The following is a 15,346-nucleotide window of genomic DNA, read 5'->3' as shown; positions in this document are numbered from 1 at the left end:
CTGTTGCATGCATGAATTCCAGTACCCCACCAGAGACGGTGATGCCAAATGTGTTAATTTGGTTTCCTAAAACCGAACATGAGAGTGACCCACAAACTAGACGTGGGATGGTAGTAAGATCGAACTTGAGCCAAAGGCTGAACAGTCTCGTATGCTGTCACCTATAGCACGAGCATAACTGACACTAACAGCATCTAGTGGTTCACTTGAATCTGCAAATGTAATGGCTCAGTTGGCTAACTTCAATGCTAATTAACTTAGAAACTGTGCAACATAACAAAATTTTTCTTAACAATTAGTACCTTCCAATACCCTTACAAGCTTTTCAGACTGTTTCTGATGACCCTGTATAATAGAACTAGGGACCCGCCCTAGCTTCACGGGGGTACCATTAACTGTCTAAGGACGGATGACTTTACTGGCATAGCGATAATTTTGTTTACGGAGCAATGAATAGTTATGATGAAAATTCAGAGAACAATGATATGTAACTGAATAACATCACTTTCATTTAACTGAAATGATATGGGAAGTGCTCACCAGGAAAGTTCTCAAAAGGCACAAACATTGCCGGCCACCAAATTGCAGTGCGCGTATGATGTGGTCCACCCAATCGCAACGCAGTTTGGCCCAAGCAATGGCCACTTGCTGGCCAACTGACCCAGTGCCAGTCTACATCTATATCTACATTTATACTCCGCAAGCCACCCAACGGTGTGTGGCGGAGGGCACTTTACGTGCCACTGTCATTACCTCCCTTTCCTGTTCCAGTCGCGTATGGTTCGTGGGAAGAACGACTGCCGGAAGGCCTCTGTGCGCGCTCGAACCTCTCTAATTTTACATTCGTGATCTCCTCAGGAGGTATAAGTAGGGGGAAGCAACATATTCGATACCTCATCCAGAAACGCACCCTCTCAAAACCTGGACAGCAAGCTACACCGTGATGCAGAGCACCTCTCTTGCAGAGTCTGCCACTTGAGTTTGCTAAACATCTCCGTAACACTATCACGCTTACCAAATAACCCTGTGATGAAACACACCACTCTTCTTTGGATCTTCTCTATCTCCTCTGTCAACCCGACCTGGTATGGTTACCACACTGACGAGCAATACTTAAGTATAGGTCAAACGAGTGTTTTGTAAGCCACCTCCTTTGTTGATGGACTACATTTTCCAGGGACTCTCCCAATGAATCTCAACCAGGCTCCCGCCTTACCAACAATTAATTTTATATGATCATTCCACTTCAAATCGTTCTGCACGCATACTCCCAGATATCTTACAGAAGTAACTGCTACCAGTGTTTGTTCCGCTATCATATAATCATACAACTAAGGATCCTTATTTCTATGTATTCGTAATACATTACATTTGTCTATGTTAAGGGTCAGTTGTCACTCCCTGCACCAAGTGCCTATCTGTTGCAGATCTTCCTGCATTTCGCTGCAATTTTCTAATGCTGCAACTTCTCTGTACACCACAGCATCATCCGCAAAAAGCCGCATGGAACTTCTGACACTATCTACTAGGTCATTTATATATATTGCAAAAAGCAGTGGTCCCATAACACTCCCCTGTGACACACCAGATGTTACTTTAACATCTGTAGACGTGTCTCCATTGAGAACAACATGCTGTGTTCTGTTTGCTAAAAACTCTTGAATCCAGCCACACAGCTAGTCTGATATTCCATAAGCTCTTACTTTGTTTATCAGGCGACAATGTGGCACTGTATCGAACGCCTTCCGGAAGTCAAGGAAAATAGCATCTTCCTGGGAGCCTGTATCTAATATTTTCTGTGTCTCATGAACAAATAAAGCGAGTTGGGTCTCACACGATCGCTCTTTCCAGAATCCATGTTGGTTCCTACAGAGTAGATTCTGGGTTTCCAGAAATGACATGATACGCGAGCAAAAAACATGTTCTAAAATTCTACAACAGATCGATGTCAGAGATACAAGCCTATAGTTTTGCGCATCTGCTCGACGACCCTTCTTGAAAACTGGAACTACCTGTGCTCTTTTCCAATCATTTGGAACCTTCTGTTCCTCTAGAGACTTGTGGTACACGGCTGTTAGAAGGGAGGCAAGTTCTTTCGCATACTCTGTGTAGAATCGAATTGGTATCCCGTCAGGTCCAGTGGACTTTCCTCTGTTGAGTGATTTCAGTTGCTTTTCTATTCCTTGGACACTTGTTTCGATGTCAGCCATTTTTTCGTTCATGTGAGGATTTAGAGAAGGAACTGCAGTGCGATCTTCCTCTGTGAAACAGCTTTGGAAAAAGGTGTTTAGTATTTCAGCTTTATGTGTGTCATCCTCTGTTTCAATGCCATTATCATCCCAGAGTCTCTGGATATGCTGTTTCGATCCACTTACTGATTTAATGTAAGAGCAGAACTTCCTACGATTTTCTGTCAAGTCGGTACATAGAATTTTACTTTCAAATTCACTGAACGCTTCACGCATAGCCCTCCTTATGCTAACTTTTACATCATTTAGCTTCTGTTTGTCTGAGAGGTTTTGGCTGCATTTAAATTTGCAGTGAAGCTCTCTTTGCTTTTGCAGTAGTTTCCTAACTTTGTTATTGAACCAAGGTGGGTTTTTCTCATCCCTCACAGTTTTACTTGGCACATACCTGTCTGAAACACATTTTATGATTGCCTTGAACTTTTTCCATAAACACTCAACATTGTCAGTGTCGGAACAGAAATTTTCGTTTTGATCTGTTAGGTAGTTTAAAATCTGCCTCCTATTACTTTTCATAAACAGGGAAACCTTTCTCCCTTTTTTTATATTCCTATTTACTTCCATATTCAGGGATGCTGCAATGGCCTTATGATCACCGATTCCCTGTTCTGCACTTACAGAGTTGAAAAGTTAGGGTCTGTTTGTTATCAGTAGGTCTGTTTAATTGCTCTAGGTAATTTTCGCAAAGTGCACTCAGTATAATGTCACTCAATGCTATGTCCCTACCACCCGTCCTAAACATCTGAGTGTCCCAGTCTACATCTGGTAAATTTAAATCTCCACCTAAGACTATCACATGCTGAGGAAATTTATGTGAAATGTACTCCAGATTTTCTCTCAGTTGTTCTGCCACTAATGCTGCTGAGTCGGGAGGTCGGTAAAAGGAGCCGATTATTAACCTAGCTCGATTGTTGAGTATAACCTCCACCCATAATAATTCACAGGAACTATCCACTTCTATTTCACTACAGGATAAACTACTACTAACAGCAACAAACACGCCACCACCGGTAGCATGCAATCTATCCTTTCTAAACACCGTCTGTGCCTCTGTAAAAATTTCAGCAGAATTTATCTCTGGCTTCAGCCAGCTTTCCATACCTATAACGATTTCAGCTGCGGTGTTTTCTATCAGCGCTTGAAGTTCTGATACTTTACCAACGCAGCTTCGACAGTTAACAATTACAATACCGACTGCTGCTTGGTCCCTGCATGTCCTGACTTTGTCCCGCACCCTTTAAGGCTGTTGCCCTTTCTGTACTTGCCCGAGGCCATCTAACCTAAAAAAACTGCCCAGTCCATGCCACATAACCCCTGCTACCTCTGTAGCTGCCTGCTGTGTGCAATGGACTCCTGACCCATCCAGCAGAACCTGAAACCCCACCATTCTATGGCGCATGAGGAATCTGCAGCCCACACAGTTGCAGAACCATCTCGGCCTCCGATTCAGACCCTCCACTCGGCTCTGTACCAAAAGTCCACAGTCAGTCCTGTCGACGATGCTGCAGATGGTAAGCTCTGCTTTTATCCTGCTAGCGAGACTGGCAGTCTTCACCAAATCAGATAGCCACCGGAAGCCAGAGAGGATTTCCTCCGATCCATAGCAACACACATCATTGGTGACGACATGAGCGACCACCTGCAGATGGGTGCACCCTGTACCCTTCATGGCATCCGGAAGGACCCTTTCCACATCTGGAATGACTCCCCCTGGTATGCACACGGAGTGCACATTGGTTTTCTTCCCCTCCCTTGCAGCCATATCTCTAAGCGGCCCCATAACGCACCTGACGTTGGAGCTCCCAACTACCAGTAAGTCCACCCTCTGCGACCGCCCGGATCTTGCAGACTGAGGGGTAACCTCTGGAACAGGACAAGCAGCCATATCCGGCAGAAGATCAGTATCAGCCGGAGACAGAGCCTGAAACCGGTTCGTCAGACAAACTGGAAAGGCCTTCCATTCAGCCCTCCAGAATGTCTTTCGCTCCCTGCCACACCTCAAGACGACCTCCCACTCTACCATGGGTGAGGGGTCAGCCTCAATGTGGGCAGTATCCCGGGCAGGCACAGCCGTAGTCCAATCGGGGAATGCGTGGGGCGAGCTGGTCATCCCCAACAAACCCCCGTCCGGACCCCCACAGTGATGCCCATTGGCAACAGCCTCAAGCTGTGTGACCGAAGCCAACACTGCCTGAAGCTGGGAGCGAAGGGATGCCAATTCAGCCCGCATCTGAACACAGTAGTCGCAGTCCCTATCCATGCTAAATACTGTTGTGCAAAGAACATCTGAACTAATCTACAGAGAGCACAAACAATTCAACACAAAATTTAAACAGTTATTAAAATACAAGACTGCCTAGCAAATGCAGTAATGCTGCTACTTGCGCACTGCTGACACACTGCTCAGCGGCAGAAGGCTAACTGTACTGTCAGTAGAGTACAAAGACTATCTGAAAGAAATAAACAAATGACAGACGACTATGTGACTTTACATATCACAGATATTAAAATGCAAATCTGCCCCTGCTAAATACGAAACTACACAATGATTTGGCGGATTTAACTAAACAAGTTCGCTAAGAACACTCAAACAAATTTTCAACTTGACTACTACACTTCTATGAGCGCTAAGTAAGCCACTTGCTGCTACTTGCGCACTGATGACACACTGCTCGGCGACAGTCCAACACAAGCTACATTTTGTGTGTGACTTTTCCCACATTTCCTTTGCACCCCTTATATATTAACTCTGCATCAAAAATCCTGCTCTTATCAGCTTACGCCCTGCACCACAGGTCAGTTAGGAAGTCAGTAGTAGCTGGCACTGGCCTCTGGATAAGAGTAGCTTTTGCCAGCCTGGGGCTGCAGTCTCATATGGCCTTATGTGATTCCATGTTCTGCCACTCACCACTAGATGGCAATGACACCATTTTCACAGTGGCAGGGGACTTCTTTATAGCTGGGTCAATTTGTATGAAATATTTTGAATTTATGTCTGCACAAACCTTCCTCCATGAATCAGTCTACCGTATTATAATCCCAGCAGTCGTTCCTGAGATTAGCCTGAATGCACAGACAGAAATAGTGGCAGGGGACTTTAATTTATATGTGTATACAAAAAGATAGATAAATAGAAGGGGAAGACAGATGACAAGACAGACACTTCCAAACCAGATTCTACTGCAAAACATTTGGAGCAGGAGGTGTGAACACAAAACATAAATGTATGAAATCATGGGAATGGGACCGAAATCATGGGATGGGACCTGGATAAGTTGAAAGAGCCATAGGTTGTTGAGAGTTTCAAAGAGAGTTCGCATTAGGCAACTGTTGTTTGAAACAGAGGAAAAGAACGTAATAAAGATTAATGAGCAGTTCTGAAATATGAATTACTGAATGTAGCAGAGGACTGAATAGGCAAAAACACATCCCCAGCAGTAATCCTTGATTAAAGTATGAGATATAGAATTTAACCGACCAAAGGAGAGAATGTAAGAATGACAAAGACTGTAGAAAGACAAGACAATATGGACGTTTAAAAATGATACTGATACCAGAAATGCAAAGCTGTAGAAATCTTTACTACTATGGGAAAGATAAGTACTGTATACAAGGAAATCAAAGAATCCTTTTCGGAAATGAAAGCAGCTGTATGAATATCAAGAGCTCAGATGGAAAGCCAGTACTGAACAAAGAATGAAAGGCTGGAAAGTGAAATTTATATACAGAAAAGCTAAAAACAGATAGAAACTTGAAGATGTTGTGGAAAGACAAGAGGATCTAGATGAACATGTGATGGTAGGCATCATATTGTGAGAGGAATTTGACAGAGGACTGAAAGATCTAAGTAAAAAGAAGGCACCAGAAGTAGAAACATTCCCTCAGAACTATTTAGATCTTTCTGGGGAACCAACAATGAAAAAAAGTATTCCACCTGGTGTACAAGATATATGAGACTGGTGAAGTACCCTTAGGCTTCAAGAAGAAAGCAATAATCCCACTTCAAAAAAAAAAGCTGGTACTAACATGGGCAAATGTTACTGAATTGTCAGTATAATAAGCCATGGTTGTCAAACACTAATACAAATAATTCGCAGAAGACTGGAAAAGTGTAGCAGCCAAATTGGGGGGGGGGGGGGGGGGGATCAGTTTGATTAGCAAAGAAATGTACAAACATCATAGGGAAAACTCACCCTATGACTTATCTACAATGACAGAATGAAGAAAGACAAAGCCACATTTACAAAACCTGTAGATTCAGAGAAAGCTTTTGGCAATATTGACTGGAATACACTCTTTGACATTCAGAAAGTAGCAGTGATAAAGTATAAGGAACCAAAGGTTAACTAAAACTAATAAAGAAACCTGACAATTATTATTAGAGTCAAAGGATATGACAGGGAGATGGAAGTTGAGAAAAGAGGCTATCCCCCCTCATTTTTCAATCTACCCACTGAACGCACTGTAAATAAAACCAAAGAATGATTGGTAAAAATGAACTGAATTTTTTAGAGAAGAAAACAAATTTTATGGTTTGCCAGTGGCAATGTAATTCAGTCAGAGTCAGAAAATGACTTGGAAGATAAGATGAACTGATTGGAGAGTATGACAGAATGAAGAAAGACAAAGCCACATTTACAGAATCTGTAGATTCAGAGAAAGCTTTTGGCAATATTGACTGGAATACACTCTTTGAAATTCAGAAAGTAGCAGTGATAAAGTATAAGGAACCAAAGGTTAACTAAAACTAATAAAGAAACCTGACAATTATTATTAGAGTCAAAGGATATGACAGGGAGATGGAAGTTGAGAAAAGAGGCTATCCCCCCTCATTTTTCAATCTACCCACTGAACGCACTGTAAATAAAACCAAAGAATGATTGGTAAAAATGAACTGAATTTTTTAGAGAAGAAAACAAATTTTATGGTTTGCCAGTGGCAATGTAATTCAGTCAGAGTCAGAAAATGACTTGGAAGATAAGATGAACTGATTGGATAGTATCTTAAAAAGAGGTAATAAAATGATCATCATCAAAAATAAAACAAGAGTAATACAATGTAGTTGATTTCAATTTGGCGATTCTGCAGGTGTCAGATTACAAAATGAACACTAAAAGTAGTAGAGTTGTGGTATTTAGGTAGCAAAATAACTATCAATGGCTGAAGTACAGACTTGCAACAGCAGGAAAAGCATTTATGAAACAGAATTTTTTAATGGAAGTGAACTGTGGACAATAAACAGTTCAGATAAGAAGAGAACAGAAACTTCTGAAATTCGATGCTACAGAGGAAAGGTGAAGGCTTGATGGATAAATCAGGTACGTATTGAAGAGGTTCTTAACTGAAGCAAGGAGAAAAGAAGTTTATAGCACAACTTGGCAGGATACATCCTGAAGCATTAAGGTATCCTCAATTTGGTAATGGATGGAAGTTTGTGGGATAAAAAATTGTAGAGTGAGACCAAAGCTTGACTACATTAAGAAGCTCCAAGTAGATACAGGTTACAGCAGTTGCGTAAATATGAAAAGGCTTGCACGGGATAAACTAGTGTGGCTAGTTGCATCAAATGAGGCCTCACACTGAACACCCCAAAACAACAATAATGATGTAATGATCTGTGGTTAAACAGTCACTTGTTTCAGTCATTCTAAATGATAACATAATTTGGTTTCCAACTGATATCAGTGTTTTGAACCTTTTTTCTGTTATGATACTTTGTGCCAATATCAATGATTTGTCATTTTATTTAGGATTCATAAAGTGGACCCAAATTTAATTTCCAGTGGTAATGATGTAGAGAAAAAATTCATCTTCTGCCATGTAACAAAACAGAAGCAATTAGTAAATTTTCAGTCCTGGGAGTCACTGCAAGCACAAACAGTCAAGTTAAACAGTGAGAACAAAAATCAGTTTGACCCACACGTTCTTAAATTTCTATAGAGGAGGGAACTTTTGGTTGTCTGATGGATCAAGTCTCCTCAACAGTTTTAAAGTCCTCAGTAGCAGCAGAACAATCTGAGTGTAGCAACCTTCACCTCTTGAGCTGCTGTCACGCATTTTTCACATTAATACTCTTATTACCATACGAAACTTTTGTTTACCTGTTAGTATCCACTATATCAACATCTTCCACTTATAACAGCTTCTATTGAATACTGCTTGAATCAAACAGAAAACTTACTGAACACCCTTTCACTATGATAGCTTGCAATAAATGCAGTTCTTCGAAGAGGCTTCACACAAAATGTTTTAGTTTGTTTCATAGTTTGATTTTAACTGGTTCTGGCGATTGGTGTGTTATTTCCGTGGAGACACTACTTAGCAATTAACCTTCATACATACTGCATATGTGCATATTATGAAGGTGAGTAAATTTTGTTTTGTCCATAATACTGTTATCACTTTGAATATTAATGATACTAAGGTAAAGATCAATAAATATTAAGTGCCACGAATGGTCACATTTGAAACTTACACTTTCTAGTTCAGGATTCCCTGCAAGCAGTTTATAGAAAGCTGTTATAGCTTTCTCTTTATTCTTGTCCACAGAATCATGGGAGACAGACTGTAGTGACTGTACAAATGTCATGTACAATTCCTTGAGTTGATCTTCAAAAAACCAGTACATGAGGTACTTTTGTCTCTTGGCTTTATTTCCTTCACTTAACCCCTGCAAGATGACATGAGGCCTGGATTCAAAAGTTTTCAGCTTTCGGTGTGGAGGAAGTAGATCAGCCATAAAAAGTTCTGTCAGAGTGTCTGTTAAAGAAACACTTTATGTTAGTGTTATATTACATACTGAATTAGGCAAAACAACCAAAGCTACTACAAATTCATTTGCAATTCTGTTCACTGACTGCACTGTCTTCTAAAACATTAAATTTACTTGATACGTTGAAAAAGAGAAGAGCCTAAACCAGATAAAATAATATTTATACTTTGCACAAAATAACAAAGTAATAGGGCAATACCAATTAAATCATTAACTTGCACCAAACAAATCTACAGAATACAATTTGCGATCTCTCTCTCTCTCTCTCTCTCTCTCTCTCTCTCTCTGTGTGTGTGTGTGTGTGTGTGTGTGTGTGTGTGTGTGTGTGTGTTTCTTTTTTCAGCCAGCTGTAAGTTTAACAATGTGTACTGTCATATAGAAAATTTTCTGCTGCGTGATTTTGCTGAACTGTTACTACACTATCACCAGCCAAATTTTAATTGTACTGTGAAGCATGTTGATACAGAACTGACAAAACCTGACTTATTTCTTATTTTGTAGGTAGCTGTTCATTACAGTCGACAGAGTTTCACTAAGCACAACCTATACCTAAATAGGACCAGGAAAAATATAAGTTGAGCTAAACGTGACAATATAGGGAATGGATTCAGGTTGGTGAAGATGACAATTAAGCTTTAAGAATAAAGGCATCAGCAGCAACACAAACAACATTGGCATCACCACACCCAACATCAACAGAAGAAAGAGAAGACCATGTAAGTCATCATTTCTGAAAGATTTTTAATAACCAAATAACACAAGAGAATGCTGTGATACAACTGCAACAAGATGTAGGTCCATGTACAAGGACGACCAGGATTTTAACTGCCACATGCAAGGGAAAGGTAACACCTAAAGGTAAGTGATGGTTGGTTGGTTGATTTAGGGGATGAGACCAAATAGAGAGGTCATCAGTTCAATCAGATTAGGGAACGATGCGTAAGGAATTCAGCCGTGCCCTTTCACAGGAACCATCTTGGAATTCACCTGAAGTGGTTTAAGGAAATCATGCAAACCTAAATCAGGATGGCTGGATGTGGGTTTGAACCATCCCCCCCCCCCCCCCAGTCCCCTCCCCTCCCAAATGCGAGTCCAGTGTCCAGTGTGCTAACTACTGCGCCACCTCATTTGGTGAAGGTAAGTGAAGTAAAGTTTTCCTCAACTTAAATGTAGTCTGAACACCACAGTGTTTTACTAGACATGTTCCTATAGTATTCAGTGCAATGTGCCATTGCATTTCTCCGTTTTGAACGGACATACTGAGATACAAGTGTGGTGTGAAAAGTTCTTGGAATGGAACAGAAAAAAAAGTATTTACAGCGCTGAAACTTTTTTTTATTTTTCAATGTAGTCTCCTTATAGATTAATGCACTTGGTCCAACAATATTCCAGTGCCTTGATCCCACCTCGCAAATGCGTTTCCTCCAGGCCTGCAAAATAGTTGTCAACTCCAGCTATCAATTCTTCGTTTGAAGTGAATCTTCGTCCACCAAGAAACATTTTCAGTTCTGGGAAGAGATGGAAGTCTGACAGAGCCATATCAGGTGAACAAGGCGGGAGTGGCAACATTCATACCTTAGTTTGTGTAATTGTGCCATGGCGATGGCACATGTGTGCGGGCGCGCATTGTCTTGATGGAAGATGACTTTCTTCCTTGCTAAACCTGGCAATTTGTCCAGGACGTTAGCATAGCATTCTCCAGTAATTGTTTGCCCAGTGGGGAGATAATCTACAAACAGAATCCCCTTCACATCCCAGAACACTGCTGCCATGACCTTTCCCGCCGAAGGAATTATCTTTGCTTTCTTTGGTGGCAGAGAATCAGCATGTTTCCACTGCTTTGACTGTTGTTTTGTCTCTGGGGTATAGTAGTGCACCGAAGTTTCATCTGTGGTCACAAAGTGGCACGAAAAATCTTGTTTGTTTCTCCTAAAATAGGTCAAACATTGTTGCAATATGTCCATTCTCATGTGTTTTTGATACAGCGTCAAGAGTTGCAGCAGCCATTGTGCAGATAATTTGATGACAGGCAGTGCTGCCTGTCATCACCCGCGGTGAGCTTGGCAGGTACAAGTATGCTGAAGAGTCATAATCACTGCCTGTGACATTTGTCAGACTCTAGGTGCCATTCTCCTCCTGCATCTGTTTCCACTCAAGGGGCAAGTCAGCAGTCCTGTTGTTATTTGGTGCATACTAGATAGGACTGCCCATACGCAGTCATGTGTGGGGTATGCCAAAATGTCGGCCATTTGGCAACAGTTTATGACAAGTGGTGAGCTGCAAGACTATCATCAGAGGCCCCAGTGTTTTCTCTGGACTCAGAGGCTGTATTCGCCACCCCATAAACATCAGCTCAATGTATTTTGCTAATGATGGTTGTGATGGGTGACCAATAGAGTTTCAGGTAGACATGGGAACAACCATCAGTCTAATTAACTTAAGACTGTTGTGCTGTGTTGCAACAACTCTAAATCAAGTATTACACTAGGTGATCAAAAGTATCCAGACACCCCCAAAAACATACCTTTTCATACACTCCTGGAAATTGAAATAAGAACACCATGAATTCATTGTCCCAGGAAGGGGAAACTTTATTGACACATTCCTGGGGTCAGATACATCACATGATCACACTGACAGAACCACAGGCACATAGACACAGGCAACAGAGCATGCACAATGTCAGCACTAGTACAGTGTATATCCACGTTTCGCAGCAATGCAGGCTGCTATTCTCCCACGGAGACGATCTTAGAGATGCTGGATGTAGTCCTGTGGAATGGCTTGCCATGCCATTTCCACCTGGCGCCTCAGTTGGACCAGCGTTCGTGCTGGACGTGCAGACCGCGTGAGACGACGCTTCATCCAGTCCCAAACATGCTCAATGGGGGACAGATCCGGAGATCTTGCTGGCCAGGGTAGTTGACTTACACCTTCTAGAGCACGTTTGGTGGCACGGGATACATGCGGACGTGCATTGTCCTGTTGGAACAGCAAGTTCCCTTGCCGGTCTAGGAATGGTAGAACGATGGGTTCGATGACGGTTTGGATGTACCGTGCACTATTCAGTGTCCCCTCGACGATCACCAGTGGTGTACGGCAGTGTAGGAGATCGCTCCCCACACCATGATGCCGGGTGTTGGCCCTGTGAGCCTCGGTCGTATGCAGTCCTGATTGTGGCGCTCACCTGCACGGCGCCAAACACGCATATGACCATCATTGGCACCAAGGCAGAAGCGACTCTCATCGCTGAAGACGACACGTCTCCATTCGTCCCTCCATTCATGCCTGTCGCGACACCACTGGAGGCGGGCTGCACGATGTTGGGGTGTGAGCGGAAGACGGCCTAACGGTGTGCGGGACCATAGCCCAGCTTCATGGAGACGGTTGCGAATGGTCCTCGCCGATACCCCAGGAGCAACAGTGTCCCTAATTTGCTGGGAAGTGGCGGTGCGGTCCCCTACGGCACTGCGTAGGATCCTACGGTCTTGGCGTGCATCCGTGCGTCGTTGCGGTCCGGTCCCAAGTCGACGGGCACGTGCACCTTCCGCCGACCACTGGCGACAACATCGATGTACTGTGGAGACCTCACGCCCCACGTGTGGAGCAATTCGGCGGTACGTCCACCCGGTCTCCCGCATGCCCACTATACGCCCTCGCTCAAAGTCCGTCAACTGCACATACGGTTCACGTCCACGCTGTCGCGGCATGCTACCAGTGTTAAAGACTGCGATGGAGCTCCGTATGCCACGGCAAACTGGCTGACACTGACGGCGGCGGTGCACAAATGCTGCGCAGCTAGCGCCATTCAACGGCCAACACCGCGGTTCCTGGTGTGTCCGCTGTGCCGTGCGTGTGATCATTGCTTGTACAGCCCTCTCGCAGTGTCCGGAGCAAGTATGGTGGGTCTGACACCGGTGTCAATGTGTTCTTTTTTCCATTTCCAGGAGTGTATTATGCGCATTGTACTGCCACAATATTGCCAGGTACTCCATATCAGTGACCTCAGTAGTCTTTAGACATCGTGAGAGAGCAGAATGGGGCACTCCGTGGAACTCATGGACTTCAAACGTACTCAGGTGATTGGGTGTAACGTGTGTCATATGTCTGTAAGGAGATTTCCACACTCCTAAACATCTCTAGGTCCATTGTTTCCAATGTGATAGTGAAGTGGAAACATGAAGGGACATGTACAGCACAAAACCATACAGACCGACCTCATCTGTTGACTGACAGAGACCGCCAACAGTTGAAGAAGGTCGTAATGCGTAATAGGCAGACACCTATCCAGACCATAACACAGGAATTCCAAACTGCATCAGAAGCCACTAAAAGTACTATGACAGTTAGGCAGGAGGTGAGAAAATTTGGATTTCATGGTTGAGTAGCTGCTCAAAAGCCACACATCATGCCAGTAAAAATCAAATGACACTTCGCTTGGTGTAAGGAGCGGAAACATTGGTTAATTGAACAGTGGAAAAACATTTGCATGGAGTGACGAATCACAGTACACCACGTGGCGATCCGGTGGCAGGGTGTGGATATGATGAATACTTGGTGAACGTCATCTGCCAGCGTGTGTAATGCCAACAGTAAAATTTGGGGGACAGTGGTGTTATGGTGTGGTCATGTTTTTATGAAGGGGCCTTGCACGCCTTGTTGTTTTGCATGGCACTATCACAGCACAGGCCTAAATTGATGTTTTAAGCACCTTCTTGCTTCCCACTGTCGAAGAGAAATTCGGGTATGGCGATTACAGCTTTCAACATGATCAAGCACCTATTGATAACACGCAGCCTGTGGCAGAGTGGTTACACGACAATAACATCCCTGTAATGGACTGGCCTGCACAGAGTCCTGACCTCAGTCCTACAGAACACCTTTGGGAAGTTTTGGAACACCTACTTCATGCCAGGCCTCTCCGACCAACATTGATACCTCTCCTCAGTGCAGCACTCCATGAAGAATGGGCTGCCATTCCCCAAGAAACCTTTCAGCACCTGATTGAATGTATGCCTTCGAGAGTGGAAGCTGTCATCAAGGCTAAGGGTGAGCCAACACCATATTGAATTCCAGCATTACCGATGGAGGTCGCCACAAACTTGTAAGCCATTTTCAGCCAGGTGTTCGGGTACTTTTGATCACAAAGTGTACCTTACAGTAAACAGTACATTCCACTGTGGGGCAATTCGCCATCTCAATGTACTATAAGAAAGTAGAACAGTATCTTACATTGTTAGTGGTAAATTCACCATTAGCACAAAATACTTTTGGGCTGAAGCCTTGTCTGTTTTTGGATTACAGGTCATTGACAGGAGCTCATTTAGTGACCCAATAGGTCCAGTTTCAAGATTTGGACTCTCTATTGTGATTGTATGTCCAAATGTTTGAGAATACCTTGGCTTGGACAGAAAATTTTGAGTCTCATGTGTCCCTTAACCCGTCAGCAACATCAAATTTTGTTGCCTCCACCCTATTTGCATGACCAAGTGCAGCAAGGTCACGGTCAAGGTCAAGGTCAAGGTCAAACTGCAGCATAGGCAGAGACTCTGTCATTTTTCCCCATTTTGTCTAGTCAGCGGGCCACCCCTTTGGTGATAATTAAGCAACCAAATGGCACCATGTGCCTTTGCAGCAATTTTAAACTAACAGTCAAAGCTCAATGTGTCATGGATTGTATCCCATTTCATGTCCGGAGGAATTTTTGGTGAAGTTATCAGGTCCCTAGTATTTTTTACACATCAACTTGTGCAACACTCACCAGCAGTTGCCACTGGATGCCACATCTCGGCATTCCTTCCTGTTCCACACCCTGTTTGTGCTTTACCACTTTAATCACTTGCCCTTTGGTATTTCATGTGCCCTGAGAATTTATCAGAGATATTTGGAGCATTACCTGTTGTGTCAACTACCTCGATGACATCTGTGTCACAGGCTCCCGTGAGAGAAAAATTTACACAATCTGCATGTGATTTTCCAACACCTTCTGGAGAATGGCCTTTGTTGCAAATTGGAAAAATGTAGTAGTTTTGCTCCAAACATGCATTTTTGGGTTACATGCTTAGCCAAGATGGCCTTACCACTATGGATGAGAACATCAAAGCCACCATCAACCAGTCGCTAACCACAACCCTGAAGAAGCTCCAGTCCTTTTTGGGCAAGATTTCTTATTATGCTAAGTTCATTCTCTAGGCTGCATACATCTGCCATCCTCTTAACTGGGTTTACCAAAAGGGCATCAAATTCATGTGGTCTGCAGACTGTCAATGGGCTTTCCAGTCCCTCAAGTAGTGTTTGTGCTCCACTCTGATTGATTTCTTTTATGCCG

At 43.2% G+C, this 15,346-nt stretch overlaps 1 protein-coding gene across 2 annotated transcripts in view; it reads right to left on the bottom strand.

The window, feature by feature from the left end:
- Window positions 1-15,346, bottom strand: part of LOC126162042 (CCAAT/enhancer-binding protein zeta) — a 222,087-nt gene that overhangs the window by 169,667 nt on the left and 37,074 nt on the right. For both annotated transcript variants that reach the window (XM_049918275.1, XM_049918274.1), the window contains exon 5: window positions 8,722-9,005. In XM_049918275.1, coding sequence (XP_049774232.1) covers window positions 8,722-9,005 — 284 coding nt within the window. The remainder of the gene's footprint in view (window positions 1-8,721; window positions 9,006-15,346) is intronic.

The sequence above is a fragment of the Schistocerca cancellata genome, chromosome 2 (genome assembly GCF_023864275.1).
Source record: "Schistocerca cancellata isolate TAMUIC-IGC-003103 chromosome 2, iqSchCanc2.1, whole genome shotgun sequence".
Lineage (NCBI taxonomy): Eukaryota > Metazoa > Arthropoda > Insecta > Orthoptera > Acrididae > Schistocerca > Schistocerca cancellata.
Note: the sequence above shows the minus strand (reverse complement) of the source record. Positions and strands in the feature narration are given on the sequence as shown.